General features: G+C 46.3%; 1 protein-coding gene across 2 annotated transcripts in view; it reads right to left on the bottom strand.

Annotated features, from left to right (window-relative positions):
- Efcab6 (EF-hand calcium binding domain 6) overlaps positions 1-21,836 on the bottom strand; it is a 173,310-nt gene that overhangs the window by 94,808 nt on the left and 56,666 nt on the right. Inside the window, exons 6-9 of one of the 2 annotated variants that reach the window (XM_041672351.1) lie at positions 20,850-20,959; positions 20,144-20,146; positions 11,414-11,538; positions 3,401-3,549 (exon numbers count right to left, since the gene is read on the bottom strand). In XM_041672351.1, coding sequence (XP_041528285.1) covers positions 3,401-3,549; positions 11,414-11,538; positions 20,144-20,146; positions 20,850-20,959 — 387 coding nt within the window. The remainder of the gene's footprint in view (positions 1-3,400; positions 3,550-11,413; positions 11,539-20,143; positions 20,147-20,849; positions 20,960-21,836) is intronic. The other variant, XM_041672350.1, reaches the window with a different exon arrangement.

Below are 21,836 nucleotides of genomic sequence, written 5' to 3'. Positions count from 1 at the left end.
AGGCTACATGACACGGTTCTGTTAGCCTGCATTTCGACTGGGACCCTCACATACCACATCAGAGTTCAGAAAGTTTCAAATTCAGAATCACTTCAAAATGTGGATTTTCTTTCTAAAATTTATTATTGTATATGTGGGGTGGGGGCGTGCCTCAGGGCATGTATGGAGGTCAAAGCGCAATCTTGCAGAGCAAGTTCTCTCTGCCCACCTGTAGGTGGGCTCTAGGGAATGAATGCAGGTCAATCAGGCTTGAGCATCAAGTACCTTTACCCACTGAGCTGTCTCCATAGTCCAGAATTTGGATTTTCAGGCTGGAGATGCTCAACCAATACATAAATAATAATGCAGACACTGGGGCATTCACTTTGCTCTTGTTTCTGGGAATTCTGGGTGAATACCAAAAAAGGCCTCAGAGAACTCCAGGTCTCTGAAGAAGAGGCCCTACCAAGAGAACATGGCGGCCATCTGCATCTCTAACATACTCATTCTATGCGCCTGTGGTACTCATCACTTGGCAGGTCACCCCAGCTGGGATCTATTCATTGTCTATTTCATCATTTTTAGCACCTACCATCGTGTCTGGCAGAGGAAGGCACTTGGTAAATGTTAGCAGAATGACATTTCATGCATTCATTAAAATGATAATTTCCAAGAATATGAAGCCAATAGGAAAGGTATCTAAGACAGTCATTTCTATTTTTAAAATCAAAGCAATACTGTGGGTGTACCTGACTACAAATGCAAAAGTTTCTTATGTGTGTGAAGGAGAGCATGGGCTGAGGGGGAGGGCCATCTTCTAGCTGTTTCCATTATTCCTATTAAATTACTATTACGGATTTTGAGACTGAGAAGGGGCTCTATATGGCCTCCAGATATCCTAGAAATAAGTCCTAAAGTTGGTTGCCAACAGAGCTGTTTTCTGAGTCATTGAGCCACTCCCTGGGATCAATGTGCTACTTGCTTTGGAAATCCTCAGTGGGGTTCCCCTCTGCCATGCACAGTGCTATCAGAGTGCCCCTGAATGAACCCAGCCCCCTCAAGGTGGTGCGCTTATACTTCCTCAGGACACTTTCCATCAGCTTCTGCCTCACTGCCCTGAGGGAAGGCACTCTGTGGGGCATGGCAGAGAAAACAAGACTACTTCTGAGCAGCATTTTTGTTTCTGCATGCCACACTCCCACCTGAATGGCACAGGTGTTCCTTGCAACTATGGCCAATCCTGGTGTCAGGCAAGGGGTAGAAGAGACTGAGCATTTTATCATATCAGAAAGCAAAAAGGCTCTCAGAGACTATAATGGCCCCAGCAACAAGACGCGGACACCAGTGTGAAAAAGTCCCACCAGCCAAGAGGGAACAATGGAGTCTCAGCAAGTAGGACTGTAACAAGCTGGGCATGGTGGTGCAGCACTCAGGAGGCTGAGGCAGACAGGTTTCAAGTTCAAGGCCAGTGTAAGCTACAGGGTGAGACCCTGTCTGAGAACATTAACAAGGGGGAAGAAGGAAAGAGAGGAAGACGGGGCGGGGGGCGATAATTATAATGAATGAGAACGTATGAAATACATTTAAATTTGAGAATTTGTAATAATTAAGAAAAGGTTATTAGGAACTGGGCAGTAATGACACACACCTTTAATCCCAGCACTTGGGAGGCAGGGGCAGGTCTATCTCTGTGAGTTCAAGGCCAGCCTGGTCTTACAGAGTGAGTTCCAGGATAGACTCCAAAGCTAGAGAATAAAACCCTGTCTTGAAATAACAAAACAAAAAGAAACCAAAAAGGAAGGAAGGAAGGAAGGAAGGAAGGCAGGCTATTAGGAAAAGATTCCCATTGTTCTCTGTGGAAGAGTCTGGTGAACCAACTCCTTATTTGAAAAGCAGCCACAGAAAGGCCAAGCAACAGCGTTTCTCTGTGGATTGTACTTGGTTTTGTTGAATTTGTGTGGGGTGTGAGCAGGCTATGCACCCATGTGGAGGTCACAGGACTTCTGTGCTACTTCTCACCTTCCACCCTGTTGGAGACGGCCTCCTGCTCATGTCTGCATTAGTCTGGGGTTTCACAGGACTCCTGTGTCCTTCCATCCCACCATATCAGTGCTGGGTCACAGATGCAAGCTCCTGAGTCCAGCTGTATGTGGCTTCTGGGGATCTGAACTCAGGTCCTCACACCTGTGCTGCAAGTGCTTTACACGCTGAGCTGTCTCCCTAGTCCCCGACTTTCTTATCTAACTGTGGAGGTGGCACACCCTCATCAAAGAAGCACCGCAACATGGCAGAAGAACAAACAGAATATTACCATGGTACCGTCTCTAGGGAACTATGGGATCTACGTGTGATTGACAGTGACAGCTAACATGGACAGGGAAACAGGCAGCCTACACATCTCACCAGTCTGTGGAGTAGTATTCCCTGAAGCAGATAAAGCCACAGCCATGGCCCTCAGAGGTGCCAGTTCAGGGTGGGTGGGGGGCTGCAGGACGGAAGGGGACCTTAGGAAATGGTGTGGTGGGTTATAACAACCAAATCCAGGCTGGAGGAAAACTCCAAGGAACATTTAATCTAGCCTTGTATAAAAGGAACAGGTGGAAGGCAGCCTGCAGATGAATAGGCAATCAAGGTGTGCTTGCTGGTATTATGTAAAGTTAACACAAGCTAGAGTCATTTTGGATGAATGAACTTTAATTGAGAAAATACCACCACCAGACTTCCCTGTGGGCAAGCTTGCAGGGCATTTTCTTGATTGACATAGGAGGACCCAGATCACTGTGGGTAGCATCACCCCTAGGCTGGTGGTTCTGGGAGCAATAAGAAAGCAGACTGAGACCACCTTGAGGACCATGGCCACTGCCTTAGTTTCTGCCTTGACTTCCTGCAGTGATGGAGTATGACCTTAAGATGAAATAAACGCTTTCCTCCCCCTGGTTGCTTTTGGCCACAGTGTTTTATCACAGCGACAGAGATCTAAGATGTGAGGTGACCCACAAGTGGCGATGTGCGGGAAGATTTACATTCTGACTCTCCGAAACTGCAGAGGCTGCACTTGAACCCTGGACAGACGGTTCTCAGTAAGTGACAATTCTATCCTGTCTGGAGACTGTCTTCGTGATAGAGGGTGTGCATCTTTTGGAGGCACCTGGAAATGAGACGCCCGATGTTTCTCAGATGCCGGAGTTGAGGCAAATGAGCAGAGGCACAAAGGTAGTGACCAGCAGGCACCTGGGGGCCCTCAAAGCTGGGGATTGAGCTCGGGAGTGGATTTGTAGGGCTTTCTCTTTGCCTTTGATTATGTGGGGAAATCTCGGTGGCACCAAGTTTAAAGCACTAAATAAAAAATAAACGAGGTTCTTCTGTGTTGTCTTGGCTGATGTCTGGGGGGAAACCTGTCAAGAAACAATCGGATTCTTACCTTTTCATTAACTGGATAAAAATCTTTCTCGGTAACCGGTATACGAAGGTGTCAAGGACAACCTTCAGGTAATTCAGCGTGATGTAGCCACCTTTGGTAGGGTCTCCTGCGCTCAGGGCTTTCTCGATCTTTTCATAAGACTTTGAAAGCTGCAAGGAATTAAAATTCGGGTGCGGCACTCAGTCAAGTCAACATCCTAGAGCCATGCAACCACAGCACTTTTGTTTTTCTTTTTAAACCGAAACCTCCCCACATTCCCATCTCCGAAAGCTGATCAAAAAGGTTACTGTGGCATGTACTGAACCCCAAATGTTTAATGGATGAGCCCACGACAAACAACACCCTGCTTGCAGCTGACAAGCTTCTCAGGGAGGGAAGGCAAGGACGATGGCTTTACCTCCGACTGCAGCACTAAAAATACTGCGCGGCTCTGCCAGTGTGGCGCATCTTAATACGCTTCCAGCGTTCCCTACCGAGAGCCCACGCCATGCACTTCTGATAAGTCAAGCCAGCAGATTTGCAAGCTGGGAGCATTTCATTAAAAAGAGAAGTTGCTTTTGTGGCGTGGAAATTGATTAATATAAGGATTATATAAACATAATAGACACTGCACACCTCATAAATCATGGTTTTAAAAGGGGGATGATTATAAAGGAGCAAACCAGCTTTCTCCTGAGACTCTGAGGATGCATGAGGTTGGTTCAAAGCTGGTCCTCGTGACTCATAAAAACCCTGTGGGCACCGGTTATCATTTATGGAACACTGCTATTTATTATTAGCTGATCACTATATTTATTTTCAACCATCTCAGTTTGTCTGAATTCAGTTTTTCCTGCTAAATGGAAAATAGAATAACCATCAATTTGGCGTAAGAGGCAGCTTTTTCTACAGGTGTCTAGAAATGGACACACGTGTACAGGAGGCTCCATCCACCCAGGGAAGAAGAAGTAGGTTTGGAAAATGCTCCTGAGCGGACACAGCAGTGGTCAGGATCTTGAAAATCCTCGGAGGGATTAGGGGGATGCACAAGACCCACATAAAGAGCTCTGAAGACTCTGTGGCATGTGCTTGTAATTCCTGCACTCCTACAGAGGTGGGAAGACTGGTCAGAGAGCCTGGAATACACAGAGTGACAGATCCTTCGTCAACATGGTGGAGGGGAGAACCAGCTCCCAAAGGTTGTCCTCTAACTTCACACACACGCACATACATGTGTGCTCACACACAAATGCACACACGCGCGTGCACACGTACATGCATACACACACACAGAGATAAATTTTAGAATTCCAAATCTCTTAGAAAGGGCCTAAGCAGTCAGGTGGTGGTAGCACACGCCTTTAATCCCAGCACTCAGGAGGCAGAGGCAGACAGATCTCTGTGAGTTTGAGGCCAGCCTGGTCTACAGAGAGAGTTTCAGAACAGGCTCCAAAGCTACACAGAAAAACTGTCTCAAAAAAACAAACCCAAATCAAACCCAAATAAAAAAAAAAAAAAAAAAGAGGGAAAGAAAGAAAGGAAGGAAGGGTGGGGCTAAGCTTCTAAGAAAGAATTAATAAAAAACTTCAGTAAGCTCACCTACTTCTTCCATGAGAGAGAGCTTCATCTGAGCCCCGGCCAGGGGGAGACTCACCCAGAGAAGCTAGAGTATCATGTGGTGTGCAGTCTCCATGTATTTACTGGGCTAATAAAACCTATCCTTTTTTTTTTCCTGAAACTGGGTCTCACTCACTATATAGCCCTGACTGATCCAGAACTTACTACATAGACCAGATCTGTCTGTCTCTGCCTCTGGAAACTGAGGATTAAAGCCTTAAGCTACCACCCAGCTAACAGAATCCATCTTAACATATCAGAGGCCTGTGGGCTTCAAGAAGGCTTTCCAGAGCATGCTCCGCCATGACTAGGAGCTCCTCGAAAATGAGTGAGTGACGTAGAAACAAAAAACACCACCACCACCACAACAACAACCCTCACTGCTTACTTAAAATATTAAGGTTTTGTGTAAGAAAAATACAAGCAATTCAGCACACCACACAAAGGAACTAGAGGCATGGGATATCTCACACTCCCAGCTTTATGCTCTGGAGGCTCCCGGTGAGGTCCTAAACTACAGAAATGATTTTACAAATGGCAAACATGCTACACTTTCGGGCTGGACAGAGGCTTTCGTCACTTAGCCATGGTGTGTTGAAACATTTTCCTAAGAACTAGTGTACACCAGTGTTGGTCTTTGGGGTAACAAACGGTTTGCTTGCAACATCACTGATGGGCCAGCAAGAGTTACAGCCAGCTTCCATCTTGACGCAAGTGGCTCTATGAACACCTCCCCATGCCCATCTCAATGAGACTCCACCGTCTCTCCCTAGCGTCCCACCCTCTTCTGTCTCTGCACTCAAGGCTGTGTTTTACAGCAGTGCGTGTTCTCTCCCATCCTTCTCCTCCACCAGGGCTAGAGGACTTCAAAACAGAAGCACTTAGGCTGGCTTTGTTCACTAATAGTGACCCAGAGGGCAACACAGATTTGGTGCGTGCCATTCGACATATCTAAAAGTAGATATACAGGAAACAAATATTCTAAGCAAAAGTCTCAAAATATAAAATGATGTTCTATGCCTTAGCAAAAAGACTAACGACCCTCAAATTCCCAGGGGAGAGTAAATCAGACAGGCAAATATGAGCAAGTCCAACTGTGTCAGGTATGGTGGCTTGAGTAACAGAACTGCATATGCTCACGGTGGGCGTGCAAGCGATCATGGGAAACAGGGTGATGCTTCAGTTAAAACAGAACCATGTTCTAGAGCATCAACTGACAGCAACTCCATCCCTCGACGGGATTTCCAGGACACACAGCACCGTGTGCCACAAGCTATGCAAATACACATTTAGAGTGGGACCTAGTGACACAACCCAAATGCAACCACAGGAGAACATGTGTTCTACACAGTGTTCAGAGGACAGACACTGTGTGAAGTGACAACAGTGTGCAGGTGACAAAGAGGACAGACACGTCCAGGGGGAGGTGACACAGACATTGCAGGAGATGAGATGATGACAAACACTGATCGGGGAAGATGACACACACACTATGCAAGGGGCAGTGATAACAGACCCTTAGTAGGGAAGGCAACACCGTTGCAGGGGGAGGTGACACAGACAATGTGCAGGGGAGGTGATGCAGACATTGCAGGGATGGTGATGACATACTATGCAGGGGAAGGTGACACAGACACTGTAGGGGAGGTAACAGATGCTTTGCAGGAGACCAACATGATGAGATACTGTAGGGGAGGTGACAATGGCACTACGGGGGTGGGGGTGGGGGAAGAGGGTGATGACAGTGTGCGGGGAGGCGGCAGACACTATGCAGAGGGAGGTGATGACAGAAGACTCTACATCTGGAAGGTGCTACTGCAGCTGCAGCTTAACTTGGGTGGATCATAGCCTACGCACAAACAGGGTAAAAACAGAGGGCTTTGCAACTGTGCCAACACACTTCTTCCAGAATAGTCAGAGCTACACAGAGAATCCCTGTCTCAAAAAAACAAAAACAAGAATAAAACAACAAATGAAGTGGCAATCAGACAAGCACTAAGGGGGCTTGAAAGAATCTCAAAGCAGAAAAATATCAATACAAAGGGGTTAATGCAACCTGAAGCAGGAAACATCAGGCCATCAGGGCAAAGATGACCCAATACAAGGACACCTGGGAATAGTACTGAAGGAGTGGGGCTGGGGAAGAGGGCAGGACTGGGAGGAGGAGAAGAGGGAGGGACAAGGCATGTGTGGTTTTGTGTTATGACCCAAGATATCTGCATACTCAGTGAGGCCCTGAAGCTAGACAGCAAAAAAAAATACACCCATGTTCCAAGAAGTGACATCAAAATGTGCCAAGTTAGGACAAGGCTCAGCTTTACTTTTCACACTTCAAGGGTCAACACATAAGAACAGATTTGGGAACACCCAAATCAGCTGCAAGAGAGCCATTGGGATGACCGCATATTCCTCACAGCACAGCAGGGCCCAGAAAACGTGGGAAGAACACTCTGTTATGATGCAATCAAAGCACAGTATCGTCACGCTCAGCCAGACCTGACACATGGTCTCCTCGGTGTGGACACAGAGGAGCAGAGCGTCCATGGAGGCACAGTATGGTCATGTTCAGCCAGACCTGACACGTGGTCTCCTCGGTGTGGACACAAGAGGAGCAGAGCGTCCATGACCCTTTCTTGAGGAAATTACCAGACAGCGAAATCCAGCCAAGCAAAAACTAAATCAGAATAAAAAGCAGAGATGCCAAAAGCACTGAACTCCCCTGGTGGCCACCAAACATATCTGGGTATGCAACAAAGGCCAGACGTCTGGGGGATTACCATAACTGTACATAATATAAATATTACCAACTCTAAGAGCACAATATAGACAGCAAAATCTGTGGTGTGGGGGCTGGGCAGGAGAAACACAGCAAGTGTCAGTCACTTGTCACTTGTCATCAAGTCCCACGGCAGCGAGCCAGCCCCTTCAAAAGCATCACCACCTCTTCAGCTCTGCCTGCTTTTCTCCATCCCCCTCATTGTGCTAATGTCCCTTCAGGGACTTAATATGTTGTGTGGGAAACAGACATGCAAAGTTCTGGGGCGTCTTCCTGTCACTTGTGATTGACAATACTGAAGGGGTAGTGACAGCTGGGACCCAGAGCCACACTGCCTGGACTGCCAGGCAAGTTGTGTACCCTCCTCCTGCCGTGGCCCTCTCACCTGGAGATCCACACACAGCCAGTGCCTGTCATGTGGAGATTCAGTTGGTAATTCCAGGTACCAGGGTTTTAACCTGGTGTGGGACACCCCATGAATAGGGCTAATCATGATGTCATATGACATTGAAGCTTGCTTTACTCCTGGTAAAAATCAAAGACATTTAAATTAAAAGTGTATGTTTTTAAAGACTTTTGTTTTTCTTTTGAGACAAGGCCTTGCTGTGTGGTCCAGGTTGGCCTGGAACTCACATCCCCTGCCTCAGCATCCCCAGCGTGGCACCACAATGGCCAGCAAAGGTCATCTTAGAAAACCCTTTCTATCACTGCTTGTGAACACAGTCGTCTTTCTATCCACAAACAAGGAAGAATACGAACGGGGGTCACCAAATGCAGCTTAGGCTGCTCTGGGTGGGGACTCTGGGTGACTTCCCGGTTCCTGTACATGCTTCCAGAATAGTTCACACACTCTCTAGTGAGGGTTCTATATTTTGGGAAGGTCATGTTTTTACGAAAATAGGGTTATTTGCCAAGAAGGGAAAGCAAACTGTGCCAATTTAGCAGTAGATACGAATGTGTCCTTTCTCAGTTCTTTTCACCAATGCTTTGTCAGTGTTTCTTCACTAGTTTTCCTACCGAAAAGTCCACGTTAATAACTTGCACAATTCTGTGTATATTGGAAATAGTTATCAAGGCTGGAGGGATGGTGCAGAGGCTAGGAACACTCGTACTCTTGCAGAGGATCTGAGTTCAGTTCCCTCACTGGACAGCTCACAACCACCTGTAACTTCAGCTCCAGGGAATCCAGTGCCCACTTCTGGCCTTCTTAGGTACCCACACACAGGTGCACAGACATGCACAGACACACGTGCTAACACATACATATAAATAAAAATTTAAAAAACATTCTTAAGACACAGTTATTATCCATCTGTCATTTATGTCCTCACATGTGCCAAGCTTATCTCATGTTCATATGAAGTTTTACCATACAAAAATACTTTTTGAAATTTTCATGCTGTCAAACTTGGTCCTTTTCCTCACATCTTTTAGGCTTTACTTCATACTCCAAAGATACCTTGATTTCAAACTTGCAATTGTTCCACTGGCTGGGGCTGCAGCTGCAGTTTGGTGGTAGAGGGCTTGCTCAGCATGGTCTGATGCCCAGTACCACAAAAAATCCACTTTTTGCCCACATTGTTCATTCCGGATTATAAGAGTTGCTCTGTGTAGAAATCAGTTTTGGTGAGGGGTAAAAATTTGCCTCCAAAAATGTCTGGCTGACAGATGATCTCAATGATAATTTTACCACTACCAGCTTGCCATCTGCCCATGCCGTGCTTCCCTCAAATGCCTTGTGCTGTATGAATGATGGCTAGCTTTAACTGTCAACCCGACCCAACCTACAGTCACTCGGTGAGGGACTGTCTCTATCAGGTTGGCCTGTCTGTGGGAGATTGTCTTAAGTTAATACAGGATGACTCAGCCCAGTGTAGGCAGCACCATCCCCTAGGCAGGGCGTCCTGAACTGCAGCCCAGTGTAGGCAGCACCATCCTCTAGGCAGGGCATCCTGAACTGAGTATGCGTGAAGAGAAGGCTGAGTACAAGTGAGCATCATGACTGCTTTTCTCTCTGCTCGTAACTGCAGACATGATGTGACTACCTGCATGAAGTTCCTGCCTTGACTTCCCCACAATGACGGACTGCAACTGTGAGGTGAAAAAAACCTCTTCCTCCCCAAGATGCTTCCTATCAGGGCATTTCTCACAGTAACAGGAATGACACCAGAACAACAGGCTGAACTCACGGACACAGCTTGACTCATTGGCAATGGTCTTCCTAACCCATGCTCACTGCCCATGGCCACACCAGCTCTCTACTGTGCCAACTGCTACACCTTCACAAGGTATTTAAATGCAGTAGGAGAAATCCCTCAATTTTAATTTTTCAAGAGGCACATATACAATCTAAATATAGAGATAAGAGATAATGACCAACCCCCAAGGTTAGAAGAAGAGGTCTCTTTGTGTATTCACAAATGACCAACCCCCACTCAGTCACATGTCCAAGTTGTACCATTTCTTTATATGGTTTTTGTATTTCATTTTAAGTTAGCCTGTGAGTAGCACAGAGGACACACTTCGAATTAACTTTCGGGCTCCAGAGATGACTCAGTGGTTAAAAGTGATTATAAATGTAAGAAGACCTGAGTTCAAATCCCCCACGCCCTTGAGCATGGCCATGTGTGCCTGCAACCACTGTGTCTGCAGCTGGGGACAGGCAGATCCTGAGATCTCACCCATCAGCCAACCTAGCCAAGATGGAGCGCTTCAGGTCCAGAGACAAACCCTATCACAAAAGTAGACGGGAAGCAACAGAGTAAGACAGCCATCATCTTCCTCTGGCTTCCGCAAGCACTCACAGGCTTGTGCACATGTACACACATGTACATACAGCAAACACACACCATTAGATATGTACACCATACATGCACCACCTTCCATTCACACCCCACACCTACACACCCCACATCTATATATACCCCATATTTACACCCCACCCCCTACATTCATACCTCACACCTCTGCTCATACCCCACACCCACACACCCCAAATCATACTCTCCCACACATCCCCACATTCACACCCCCACCTACACCCCCCCACCTACACACGCCCATATTCATATCCCACACCTATACACGCCCACATTCACACCACACACCTACACACCCCCACATTCACATCACACCTACATACGCCCACATTCACACCCCACACCTATACACAACCACATTCACACCTCACACCTACACACCCCCAATTCACACCTCACATCTACACACGCCCACATTCACACCTCACATCTACACACAACACTTTCACACCTTACACGTACACACGCCCGCATTCACACCTCACATCTACACACCCCCACATTCACACCCCCACCTACACACGCCCACATTCATATCCCACACCTATACACGCCCACATTCACACCTCACATCTACACACAACACTTTCACACCCCACACCTATACACGACCAGATTCACAACCCACACCTACACACGGCCACTTTCACACCCCACGCATACATACAAAATTAGCTTTGCCCCTGTCAGCGCCATCCGTGCATCCTGAGGAGAAGCCCTGGCAGTCTGAGGGGTGCTGGGGGAGCCGAGTTTCAGAATGACACCCAGAGGAGATGGCTCCTGTGGCTATCAGCTTGCCTGTGGTGACACGTTGGCTCTCACCTCTTGACAAAAGGTCTTTTCCAGGTCGTCTAAGGAGTAGTTCTTCCAGACATCTTCAGATGACATGGAGTTGAGCGGCCGCTCCCTCCGGGCAGTCTTGGCTTGCTGATTCTCCCTGGGGAGCTCTGGTAAGACAAGACCGCTTTGGTTTACTCACGTTGCAGAGGCCGACTCTGTGTTGTTTGCTTCTGATCATTGCCTGCTTGATAAAAATTAAGATGAATGAACCGAGAAAAGGATGGATTATTGGATTCGTTATACTGAAATATACTGATAAATGGGGAAAAAAGAAAGTTAGCCTTCTGTGTTACTGTACGCCAAGATAGACCCTGAAATGTGGGCTAAATGAGATGAAATTAGAACTGTCTGTGCAAGGGAAGGAAAGTAGGCCCATTCTGATCAGACAGTATGAGCTTCATCGGAGACATGCCAGAGAAACACCAAACCAGAAACGTTTCCGTGACAGGTAGGCTTAGTGTAAACAACAGCACAAGGGAAGGGAGGGAAAACTACTGTTCACATACAGGAGAAGGAAGTTGGTGTGCGGCCACATCTGTGATTCCAGTACTCTGGGGGCTGCGGCAGGAGGGTTCACACAGCAGGTTCTACACAGCAGGATCCTATTATATATATATATATATAATCTCATCACTGGGAGTGTTGCATATGTGTGTATGTGTATCATATATATGAGAATGCATTAAAATAAAGGTTGATTTGCATATTGTCTGAGCAGCTCTCACAAACCAGTGAATGCAAATTGCTAACTGAAGAGTAAGGTCAGAGGTGGAGATGGACAGAAGGAACTAAAAATACAGTACATGTATAAAAAATGTTCACAGTCAGTGGTCATTTAGAAAATCTACTTAAAATAGGTTATTTTCTACTTATCACATTATCACAGCAAGGACTAAGAAGATAAGTGAAAACAAGAAGGCTGAGGGGCTTGGTGCTAAGGTTCACGCATGAGGATTTAACTTCAAATCCTAAATCAGACATGGCTCTATACACCCATAACCCAGCGCTGGGGTTTTAGAGAGAAAGGCTGATGTATGAAGTCCTTTTGTATATGTGTTGTTTTTATTAGTTAATAAATAAAAAATCTGAATTGGCCTGTGATAGGGCAGAGTAGAGCTAGGTGGGGAGGGGGCAAACGACACTAAACTGAATGCTGGGAGAAAGAAGGCAGAGTCGGGGGATGCCATGTAGCCACCGCAGGGAACAGACACGTCAAAAAGGCCTTGCTGGTAAGCCATGCGGCAATACATAGACTAATAGAGATGGGTTAATTTTAGATGTAAGAGTTAGCTAGCAACATGCTTAAGCTATTGGCCAAACAGTATTGTAAAAAATATAGTTACTGTGTGATTATTTTGGGTCTAAGCAGTCAGGAACAAATGAGCGACCTCCTACAACAAGTGGCTGAGATGGTGGGTCCCAGTGTGAGTAGGTGTTCCTATAACCAAGACAGAGACAACAGAGGACACCTGGATACTCCTCAGGCTCAAACAGAAGAGTGTGCCTGTACATGTATGTATACCATACATATGCACAGAGACATATATACACAGATATACACACAAGTACACACTATGCACACTAACGGACATCTACAAACACATATTAACATAGAGACATGTATAAACACACACACACATACATTCACACTAATATAGGAAAATGGCAGGAGGCAGCTCTCACTTGGCACAGAAGCAACCCATATGGGAACATTCTGAGCTCTTCTACTGTGTGCTGTCTGTGGGACAGCAGGCCACCCAGCAAAGGTCTGCATGTGAGGACACTTTCTACAGTGCCAAGGGGAAACAGCTGCCAACACTCCTAGTGGTGTTAACATGGAGCAGCCTCACAAATGGGTGCTGCCAAGGCTATGCAATAGCCACACAGACATGAAAAACAAGGAACTTGTGCCAGAGAGGTGGCTCAGCCACTAAAAACACTTCTTGATTTTGCAGAGGACCCAGATTCGATTCCCAGCACCCACATGGCAGCTCACAACAGTCCATAAGTCCAGTTCCAAGGGATCTGGTACCCTCATCTGACCTCCTCAGGCACCTGGCATACACGTGGTGCACAAATGTATACACCAGCAAACCACACACTTAAAATAAGAAAACCTTAAAGAACAAGAAAGGCATGTCTGTAACAAAAATTTGACAGTTTCTTTGTCATATATTCTTTCATGATTAAAAGGGCAATTAACATAATTTAATTTTCATTTTCTTAATTATTTTGTATGCCTTCTTGTCTATCTATCATCTACTGATTTATGTACCAGAAAAAAAAATAATCTAGGCGTATCTGACCAGGAGAGTGCTGAGTGTGGAAGGATGTAAGACACAGGGTCAGGGGGATGGGGATGCCTAGTTTTTTGCATCTGGCTTTTGTCCAACACGCTCGTGTGCTTCTCTAGCAGAAGAGGATGGAGCGCATCTCAAGTGCAGCCATCTTCCCTCTCAACACTGGATGTGAAGAGGCACAAATGGTTCCCCAGATTTATTTCCTAAAATGTCTGCAAATAAGCCACAGCCAAATGAGGCACACTTACTTTAGCGACAGCTAACAGGCTGCCAGTCATCTGGAATCCCACTTCTCATCTCCAAGGGAGGAAAAGGAAAAGAAGACCCTTCCCCAGGTCCCTCTGAGTGGCATTAGAGACACAGGGACAATATTTCCAGCTGGGTCTCAGAACAGAACCAGCTAGGTTCTGACCTGGCTAAAGGGGTTCCTGGGCTCCCAGCAGACTCTTTGGTACTCCAGTTCTCTACTTTGAGATTCTAGGACTGCAGCGCGCGAGCGCACACACACACACACACACACACACACACACACACACACACACACAGAGAGAGAGAGAGAGAGAGAGAGAGAGAGAGAGAGAGAGAGCGCACTCCAGGACAGCACAACACATTCTCTATTTCAACAAAACGCAGGGCCCTGGGGGCTGAAGCGGGAGTGAGGCAGGAGGCCTGCCTGGGAAGGCCTGCCTGAGCTCTCTTCTCCTGAGACGCTCTCCCAGCCCCAAGCTCATTCTCTTCCACTCTCGGGTTTCCCATGAGTTTTCTACAGTATTTTTTCATGGAAAGAACCCAGGTCCTTTCCATGCTAGGTAAGTACTACAACTCAGAGAAACCCAAAGCAGAGAATTTCCTTCACCCCTACTTTTTGCTCCCAGATAGATGGTGCTCTTGACATGCGAGGCAGCCATGGATGCCAGTGTAGCCAAAATTAATAGAAACTGTCATCCTATATTCAGAAAAATCAAAGGTAACAATTGCTGAAACTCAGTCCAGAGAAAAGGACCGCACTGAATCCATGAACTGCTGTTTTAATCAACAAATGAGCATGTTCTAGCAAATTCCATCCCATCAGTCACAATTCACAGTGGAAGTTCACAGCAGAGCCAGTGCCGGGTATAAAGAATTAAGTGGGACCCACACAAGCAACCCTTATTAAACTAAATGGGCTATTTTTAAAAAAAAATAATTTAAAACAGACGTGCACATAGGCAGGAGTGGGGGAGAAAGGCTCTAGGAGTGGAAGGGGCGTAAGAGAGGAGAATGGGGTGGGCATGACTGAAATACGTTGTATACGTGCATGAAATTGTCAAAGACAAGTGAAAATTATTTTAGAAAAAGAGCTCTGTCTAGTCATTCTTAATCACGAAAGTGAGCGTTTAAAACACACAAACATATGCATGTATTGCTTTAGTTCTTCAACTCTTGAGAATGTCCCCCAAAGTTCAGCACTCTATCATACAGAAAATGGTTACTGGTGAACAAGCACTGGCAGGCTAGGATGTCACACCAGAAGAATTAGGGGTAACAGAATGGGGACTGGGATGTCCCTGGAGGTTTTTCCCCTGGGCATTCCCCAAGTCTCTAACCTTGGACACGGGGCAGACCGAACTCAAAACACGCCACCTGGCTGTGACTGGCGGCTCTGCGCTCCCTAGCTATACAGCCTTGGACTACTATTTCCTCACTAGTGAAAAAAACAGGATTGCCACACATCAGAGGAGTTCATGGTTATACTTGTGTAGCTCCTGAGAGATTCTCAATAAAGTATTGTCTTTGGATCAATTAGTGAGAAACTTCTTCAGTAACTGGTGACCAGGAAGAGGCCCTAGCAGCAGTAGGAGCTCGGGTACAAAGCAGAAGCAAAAACTACTCTCAGGACAAAAGGCTGTACTACTAGCTACTAAGGGCACTATGAGATTTGCCAAGCCCCAGATATTAAGTGTTGCTACCACACACCAAAAAGGTTGGTGGAAGATCACAGATGGGTTAATTAACTTGACTGTGGTAATCATTGCACACCACAGCAAAACATCATCTGTATTAAACATAAAAAGCTGTTGGTTGTGTTCCAACAAAGGTGATAGATAAGTCTTTGTGAAATAAGGAAGCTGCCTGGGCTTCACGCTCCCCTTCCTCTACTGCTGATACACTGTGGTGTGAGTGGCAGCCTCTCACCAACATGCCTTCCTTGTCTAATGGGTTGTGTTCCCTGAGGCACAGCCCAACACAAACCTTTCTCCCTTAAGTAACTTCTTGTAAGTATTTTGTCAAAGCAACGAGAAGAGTGAAAAATACACAAACCACCACAAACATGAAGATTAGACTGAAAGGAACACAGAGCAAACAAATGTAACCATGAGAGAGAGTAAAACAAAGATTCTATCAAGTAAGAAGGAAGGGCAGCAGGAGGGAGGAGAGAGGAAGAGGGAAGGAGGAACTGGAGTAAGAAGGGAAGGAGGGGGAGGGAAGGAAGGAGGGAAAGAGGAAGGGAGACATCTGAAAAAGCAATGTTTTATAAAAGAAGACACAAAAAAGTCTAAGACATATGCAATATGAATAACTGAAAAGAAAAGCAAGCAACAAAAGAGAAGAAATACTAAAGATGACAATTCAAGAAATTATCCTGAAATAAAAATGACTCAAATCTTCATAGTAAAATACCATGTGATATATGCAGGACATCAATCACAGGAGTCTACGATTGGGTTATAAATGAGTCTCAATCTTCATTGTCAGCTCTGCTGACTTTGGAATCACCTCGGAGACATGCCTCTGGGCTTGTCCATGAAGTAACTTCCAGAGAGGTTAAACTCAAGGACAAAGACCCGTCCTTAACGCGGGTGCCACCAACCCATGGACTGGATCCCCCCTACTTTCTGCACAGAAAGGAGAAATAAAAGTCAGCTGAACACGAGCTGCAGCTCTCTCTGCTTCCTGTCAGTGGACACAACGTGACTAGCTGCCTCATGCCTTGATGAGACTCCACCACAGTGGACTGTATCCCTCAGATTAGGACCCGAATAAGCCTTCCCTTCCCTAAGCTGCTTCTTTCCAGGTATCTGATCACAGCACTACGAGGAGTGGTACATACAGAAGACTGGTGCTGAGCAGTGGGGCTATTGTCATCATGCGCCTTTGGAAACGGTCCATGTGAATGTAGAAGCTTGGAACTATTGGCCTGAGATGCCCTACAGCCGCACATGGAGCTCAGTGGGCCATTCTAGTGAGCGTCTGGAAGACCAGGCTGTGCACAGCAATAACAGCAATAAAGACAGTGGAGACTGTGCCCACAAGGATTCAAAGGGGGTAAAAAGAACTCAACAAGGGTCGGAAGATTCCACTTGTGTTATGTTCTGGCAAACAAACAAACATACACACACAGAGCTGCATCCCGGCAATCTGAATGAGGCTGAATTCAAGAGTAATTGACTAATTGGGAGGAGATTTTTAAGAGCATTGAGCTGTGGCACAGTTACTGCTCCCTGCTCTCATCCAGATTCACAGCAAGAACCAACAGGCTGAGCAGGAATCTGTGGATAAAACTGTAGGGGAGGGGAATGCAAAGAAAGCAGCTACCATAACTAAAGAAGCCAGTACAATCAAGGAGACGCCTTCTACTCTGCACTGGGACAGTAGGTTTTGTCAGCAGGCTCCCAGCCATTAGAGTCCAATTTGTAAATATGCAAATTCACTTGGAAGGAGAAAGACTGAGCTTCAACTGCCCACTAGAGGGGCTTCCTGCCCCCAAACAACTGCTGGGGCAGTGTTGTGCCAAGTTCAGCTTCGAGGCTCACAGAGTTCACTGTGCTGTGGTAGAAAGGGCCAGACTAAATCTGGAGCTAGTACAGAACTTGGAAGTGTTGCCAACGGGTGCTGGGTTTGTAGGTGTTAAAAATACCAAGTGTTATGAAGTCTGGGAGGCTTGCATCAAAGTTCCAGGAAGCTACTAAGGCCAGACAACGTATGGTAGAATTAAAAAGTGATACCAAAGTCACTGGTGGCGACATCAGGACCATGTTAGGTGAGTGGCACAGGCATGGGCTGATCTGGCCCAAGAGAGATGCTATGTGTGCTGCCAGAGAGGCTGGGATAGCCCTGCTCATTGGAATCCAGGTAATACCACCACAAGACTCAGAAACTGGACACAGAGTTGCAAGGCTCAGTATTTGCCTTGCTGGTTTTGGGTTTTGCTTTAACCATTCTTGGCTTGTTACTGCCCCCATTCTACCCTCTGGAATGGGAAGGTTTACTCTATGCAAACAGGAAGTATGTAACTTATTTATTTTACAGTTTAGAAATCTTGAGTATGAGAGAAAATGTTGGGCTTTTGACAGGCTTTTAGAAGTTTTTAAATTACATTTTGTTCATTTATTTTGTCTTTATGAATATGTGTGTATATGAGAGAGAATATGTGTGTATACATGAGTGAGAGGTGTGTGTATGTATGTGTCTGTAAGAGAGGGTGTGTGGGTGTGAGTGTGTGTCTAAGAGTGTACATGTCAGAGAAAGAAAGAGTATTATGTAAGAGGTTGTGTGTGTGTGTGTGTGTGTGTGAGAGAGAGAGAGAGAGAGAGAGAGAGAGAGAGAGACTGAACTAGATCGTCAAGCTTGTAGAAGACACTTTTACTAAATGATTCATCTCATTGGCATTGGCCTGGGACTGAGCTTTTGAGCAATATTGGGGATGTCAAAGATTAGGGGGACTTCTGAAGTTGGACTAAATGAATAATGGATTGTATTGTGAGATGGCCATGCTCTTTTGAGGCTAGGATGAAATATTAAGATTTAAAAGCAATACATTTGGCTACCAACATGACAAGGTATGTACTTGGGATGGTTAATCAACTTAACTAGATTCAGAAACAACAAACTTTAAAGCACTTTAACATTGTTTGAATTTCTAAACAATGTTTGAGACCACCTCAGTGGGACAGAAGCCAAAACCATGTCCTGAGTATGAGCCCTTTGCAAAAGCATGATGTGAGAGACCCAACGGGCTGCAGCCACTGCTGCTGTGAAGTCCCTGCCTCATTAACTCAGCTCATGCTAGCTAAAAGCAGATTCTGATTAATAAAGGTGTATAAAGAGACTACAGAACAAGCACAAATAAGTGAGTAATACATTGGCAACGTAAGAAGTGGAGTGGAATAAAATACACTCAGCTCATCCAAGTCCCTTGCACCCAGAGCGAACACTATGGAGAGAGGAGGCGGCAGGGCGAGAGCAACTTGACACACAGGAAAGACCAAGACGTGAAAAGTGCTTTGCAGCTGATCTGACAGAGAGCACAAATCGTAAAACAAAGGCATGGTGACATGAGGGTAGAACCTAAGGATGAGATGGAAAGTGAAACTACAAGCCCCAGGAGACCTGGTCAAGCAGTTAGAAGCACCAGGGATAAGCTGACTGTGGCAAGAGCCAGAGTGTAGGTGACACTGAGGACACCCATGGGAGACATGGAGAAAAACTGGAGAATAAGCTCACAAGAGAATGCAGAGACACCAAACACAGAGATGGTCAAACATAATGATTTGCACCCCTCCTGCCCCAAACCTGGAAAATGCAAGACTTAGTTTAAAAATACATCAAACTACCAAAACCAACAACAAGACCTTTAAAGAATTAAATTTGCAAACAGAAAACATACCATGTTCTAGAAATTTGCTGCAGCAGGCTCAGTGATAGGTCATGGCCTGCTCTGCTACTGAAACTTCCTAAGAAATTTCTATAGGGAGCTGGAGAAAGCCATCCATCACTGAGAGGGAAGTAAGCAGGCCTCAGACTTCCCAGACACAGACCAGAGATCAGAGCGGGTGGTCATCTGAAAGGGAAACTTGCCACTGTCAGTTCTAACATCCAGCCACGATGGAAACATCGCTTCCCCGAGGTTCCCTGCTGATGCTCCCAGTAAATTCTTGTAAAATGGCCTGTGGACTTTCCAAACACCTCCCAGCAACCACTCATTCCTATCCAGTGCATTGGAAGACGCCAGGGTGAGGATGACAGTGCTTACTGCATAGCAGTGGCTTTGGTATAGAGGCTTACTTCAGCCTTTGGCTTGTCTGCACTTGCATGGTTGCATGGGATGAAAAGAGAAGACAGAACCACGCTCAGCAAAGACCAGAGGCCCCCAGCAGTCGGGGTTAGCAGAGCCAGCCTGGAGCCTGACAACGGCGGCTCTTTGGCTTGCTGGGAAAGCAGTGCTACGTGTCATAGATGTGCCCTGAGGGGTTTGCAGAGCTGCATTAAGACAGTATTAAAACCCACACAATGAGGACAGGTGTTAAAGAAGCTGGTCACAGGGGGTGACCCCGTGTCAGGGGACTGAGGAGAATGTCTAAGTGACCTGTGTGTCCAGTTACGTGACTCAAACATTCTCCTCAAAGAAATGGGCTCTGTTCAGAACCGCCACCAGCTGGACAGTTCCAGGCACTGCCTCACTGATCTAGACTTATCACTGGAAAGCTTCTGCCTCCAGGACACACATCCACAGATCTAACAGCTGCAAGCTCCTCCGTCTTCTTGAATTGGTTTCTTCCTTATCGACAGAACAGGCGTCACCATCCAAACTCGCTGAGGTTCAGAGGCAGCAGAAAGAACAAATGACACTCAGAGGACCTCAAGTAAGGACAGTCTGTGAGTTCAGGGGATGTCCCAGGTCCCAGTCGTGTACTTCTCCACACACATTTCCACCGTGGAGATCATGGTTCCTAGATGCATATGAAGCTGTGACTCCTGTCATTGCTCTCTTTTTAGTGTGTGTGTGTGTGTGTGTGTGTGTGTGTGTGTGTGTGTGCGGGTGTCCATGTAAGTGCAGGTGCCCATGGAAGCCAGAAGAGAGAAAGCATCGGGTCCCTTGGAGCAGGAATTACAAGCAGATATGAGACCCCTGATGGGGGTCCTGGGAACAGAATTCGGCTTCTCTGGAAGAGCAGTGTGTGCCCTTAACACCGCTCATCCCCAGCCCTTTTCTTTCATTCAGCTCTCACATTATTTTTTTAAATAACAGTATCATGGGCATCTCTGTAGTGGATGCATTTTTCCCATACTGGGCTGTATTTTCTTAGGGGATAGAAGAAACTTTAAAATCCTCAGCGACATGTTTAGGAAGTCCTTACCTGAACTGGACTGTGGGTATTTAAAGTTCAAGTCACTGCTTATGCTGAGGTTCTTCAGGAAAGCATTGTAGTCCACCATAGTGCCGCCAATGTTGTATTCTTTCAAGAACCTGCAACACATATGCTCTCTGAAGTCAGACAGAGCTGCAGCAAGCCTGGATAGAAGCATGCTTATTACAAGGTCTGCTTCACACTGCGCTGGCACAGATGTTAATATCTTCCTGCTATTGCTTCCTCTGTCAAGACCACCATGGGAAATACTGCTTTTGAGATTCTTAAATACAGATGGTTGGGACTGGGGGAAAAGGCTCAGTCTGTAAGGCACTTGTTGTACAAGCACAAGGACCAGAGTTCCAACTACAGAACCTACACAAAGCAGGCCAGCATGGACATGTGTCTGCAAGCCCAGTGATGGGGAGGTGGAAACAGGCAGACTCCTCTGGACACTGGCCAGCCGATTTATCCTCCATGGGGAGTTTGAGCCCAGTGAGAGGCCCTGTCTCAAAAAAAAAACAATAATAAAAAATGAAACAAAATGAAAAACAAATCGGTAGGCAACCCCTGAGGCCAACACCCAAGGCTGTCCTTTGGTCTCCAAGTGCGTATATACACATACAGACTAAAGCTGCAGACACCCGAGGGAGAACACTTGGTCAGCTTGTGGAAGGGCACAGAGAGAGAATAGGATGGAACATATAGTCCTCTTCTTGGGAATGTTCCAGACACACTTCTACAGTTTTCTTCCCTTTGTTGGTTGGAAGAGGGAGGACAGCAGATCCCAGGGCCCAAGAGGCTACTTCTTCACTAGACATCAGAAGCAAAGCTAGCTTCCTGTAAGAAGTATAGAGACGGGGATCTGGGCAGCGAGCCAGTGAGAATCACATTTCTGTAACCAGGGAGCCCAGAGTGTGAAGGGTGGGGGATACAAGCGGATGATTGCTTTAGCTGACAGCAGCCTATCACCGCAGGAGACGAAAACCTCGGCCC

Source organism: Microtus oregoni, unplaced genomic scaffold, assembly GCF_018167655.1.
Source record: "Microtus oregoni isolate MIOR12 unplaced genomic scaffold, Mior012 000022F_ref0000154, whole genome shotgun sequence".
Classification (NCBI taxonomy): Eukaryota; Metazoa; Chordata; class Mammalia; order Rodentia; family Cricetidae; genus Microtus; species Microtus oregoni.
Note: the sequence above shows the minus strand (reverse complement) of the source record. Positions and strands in the feature narration are given on the sequence as shown.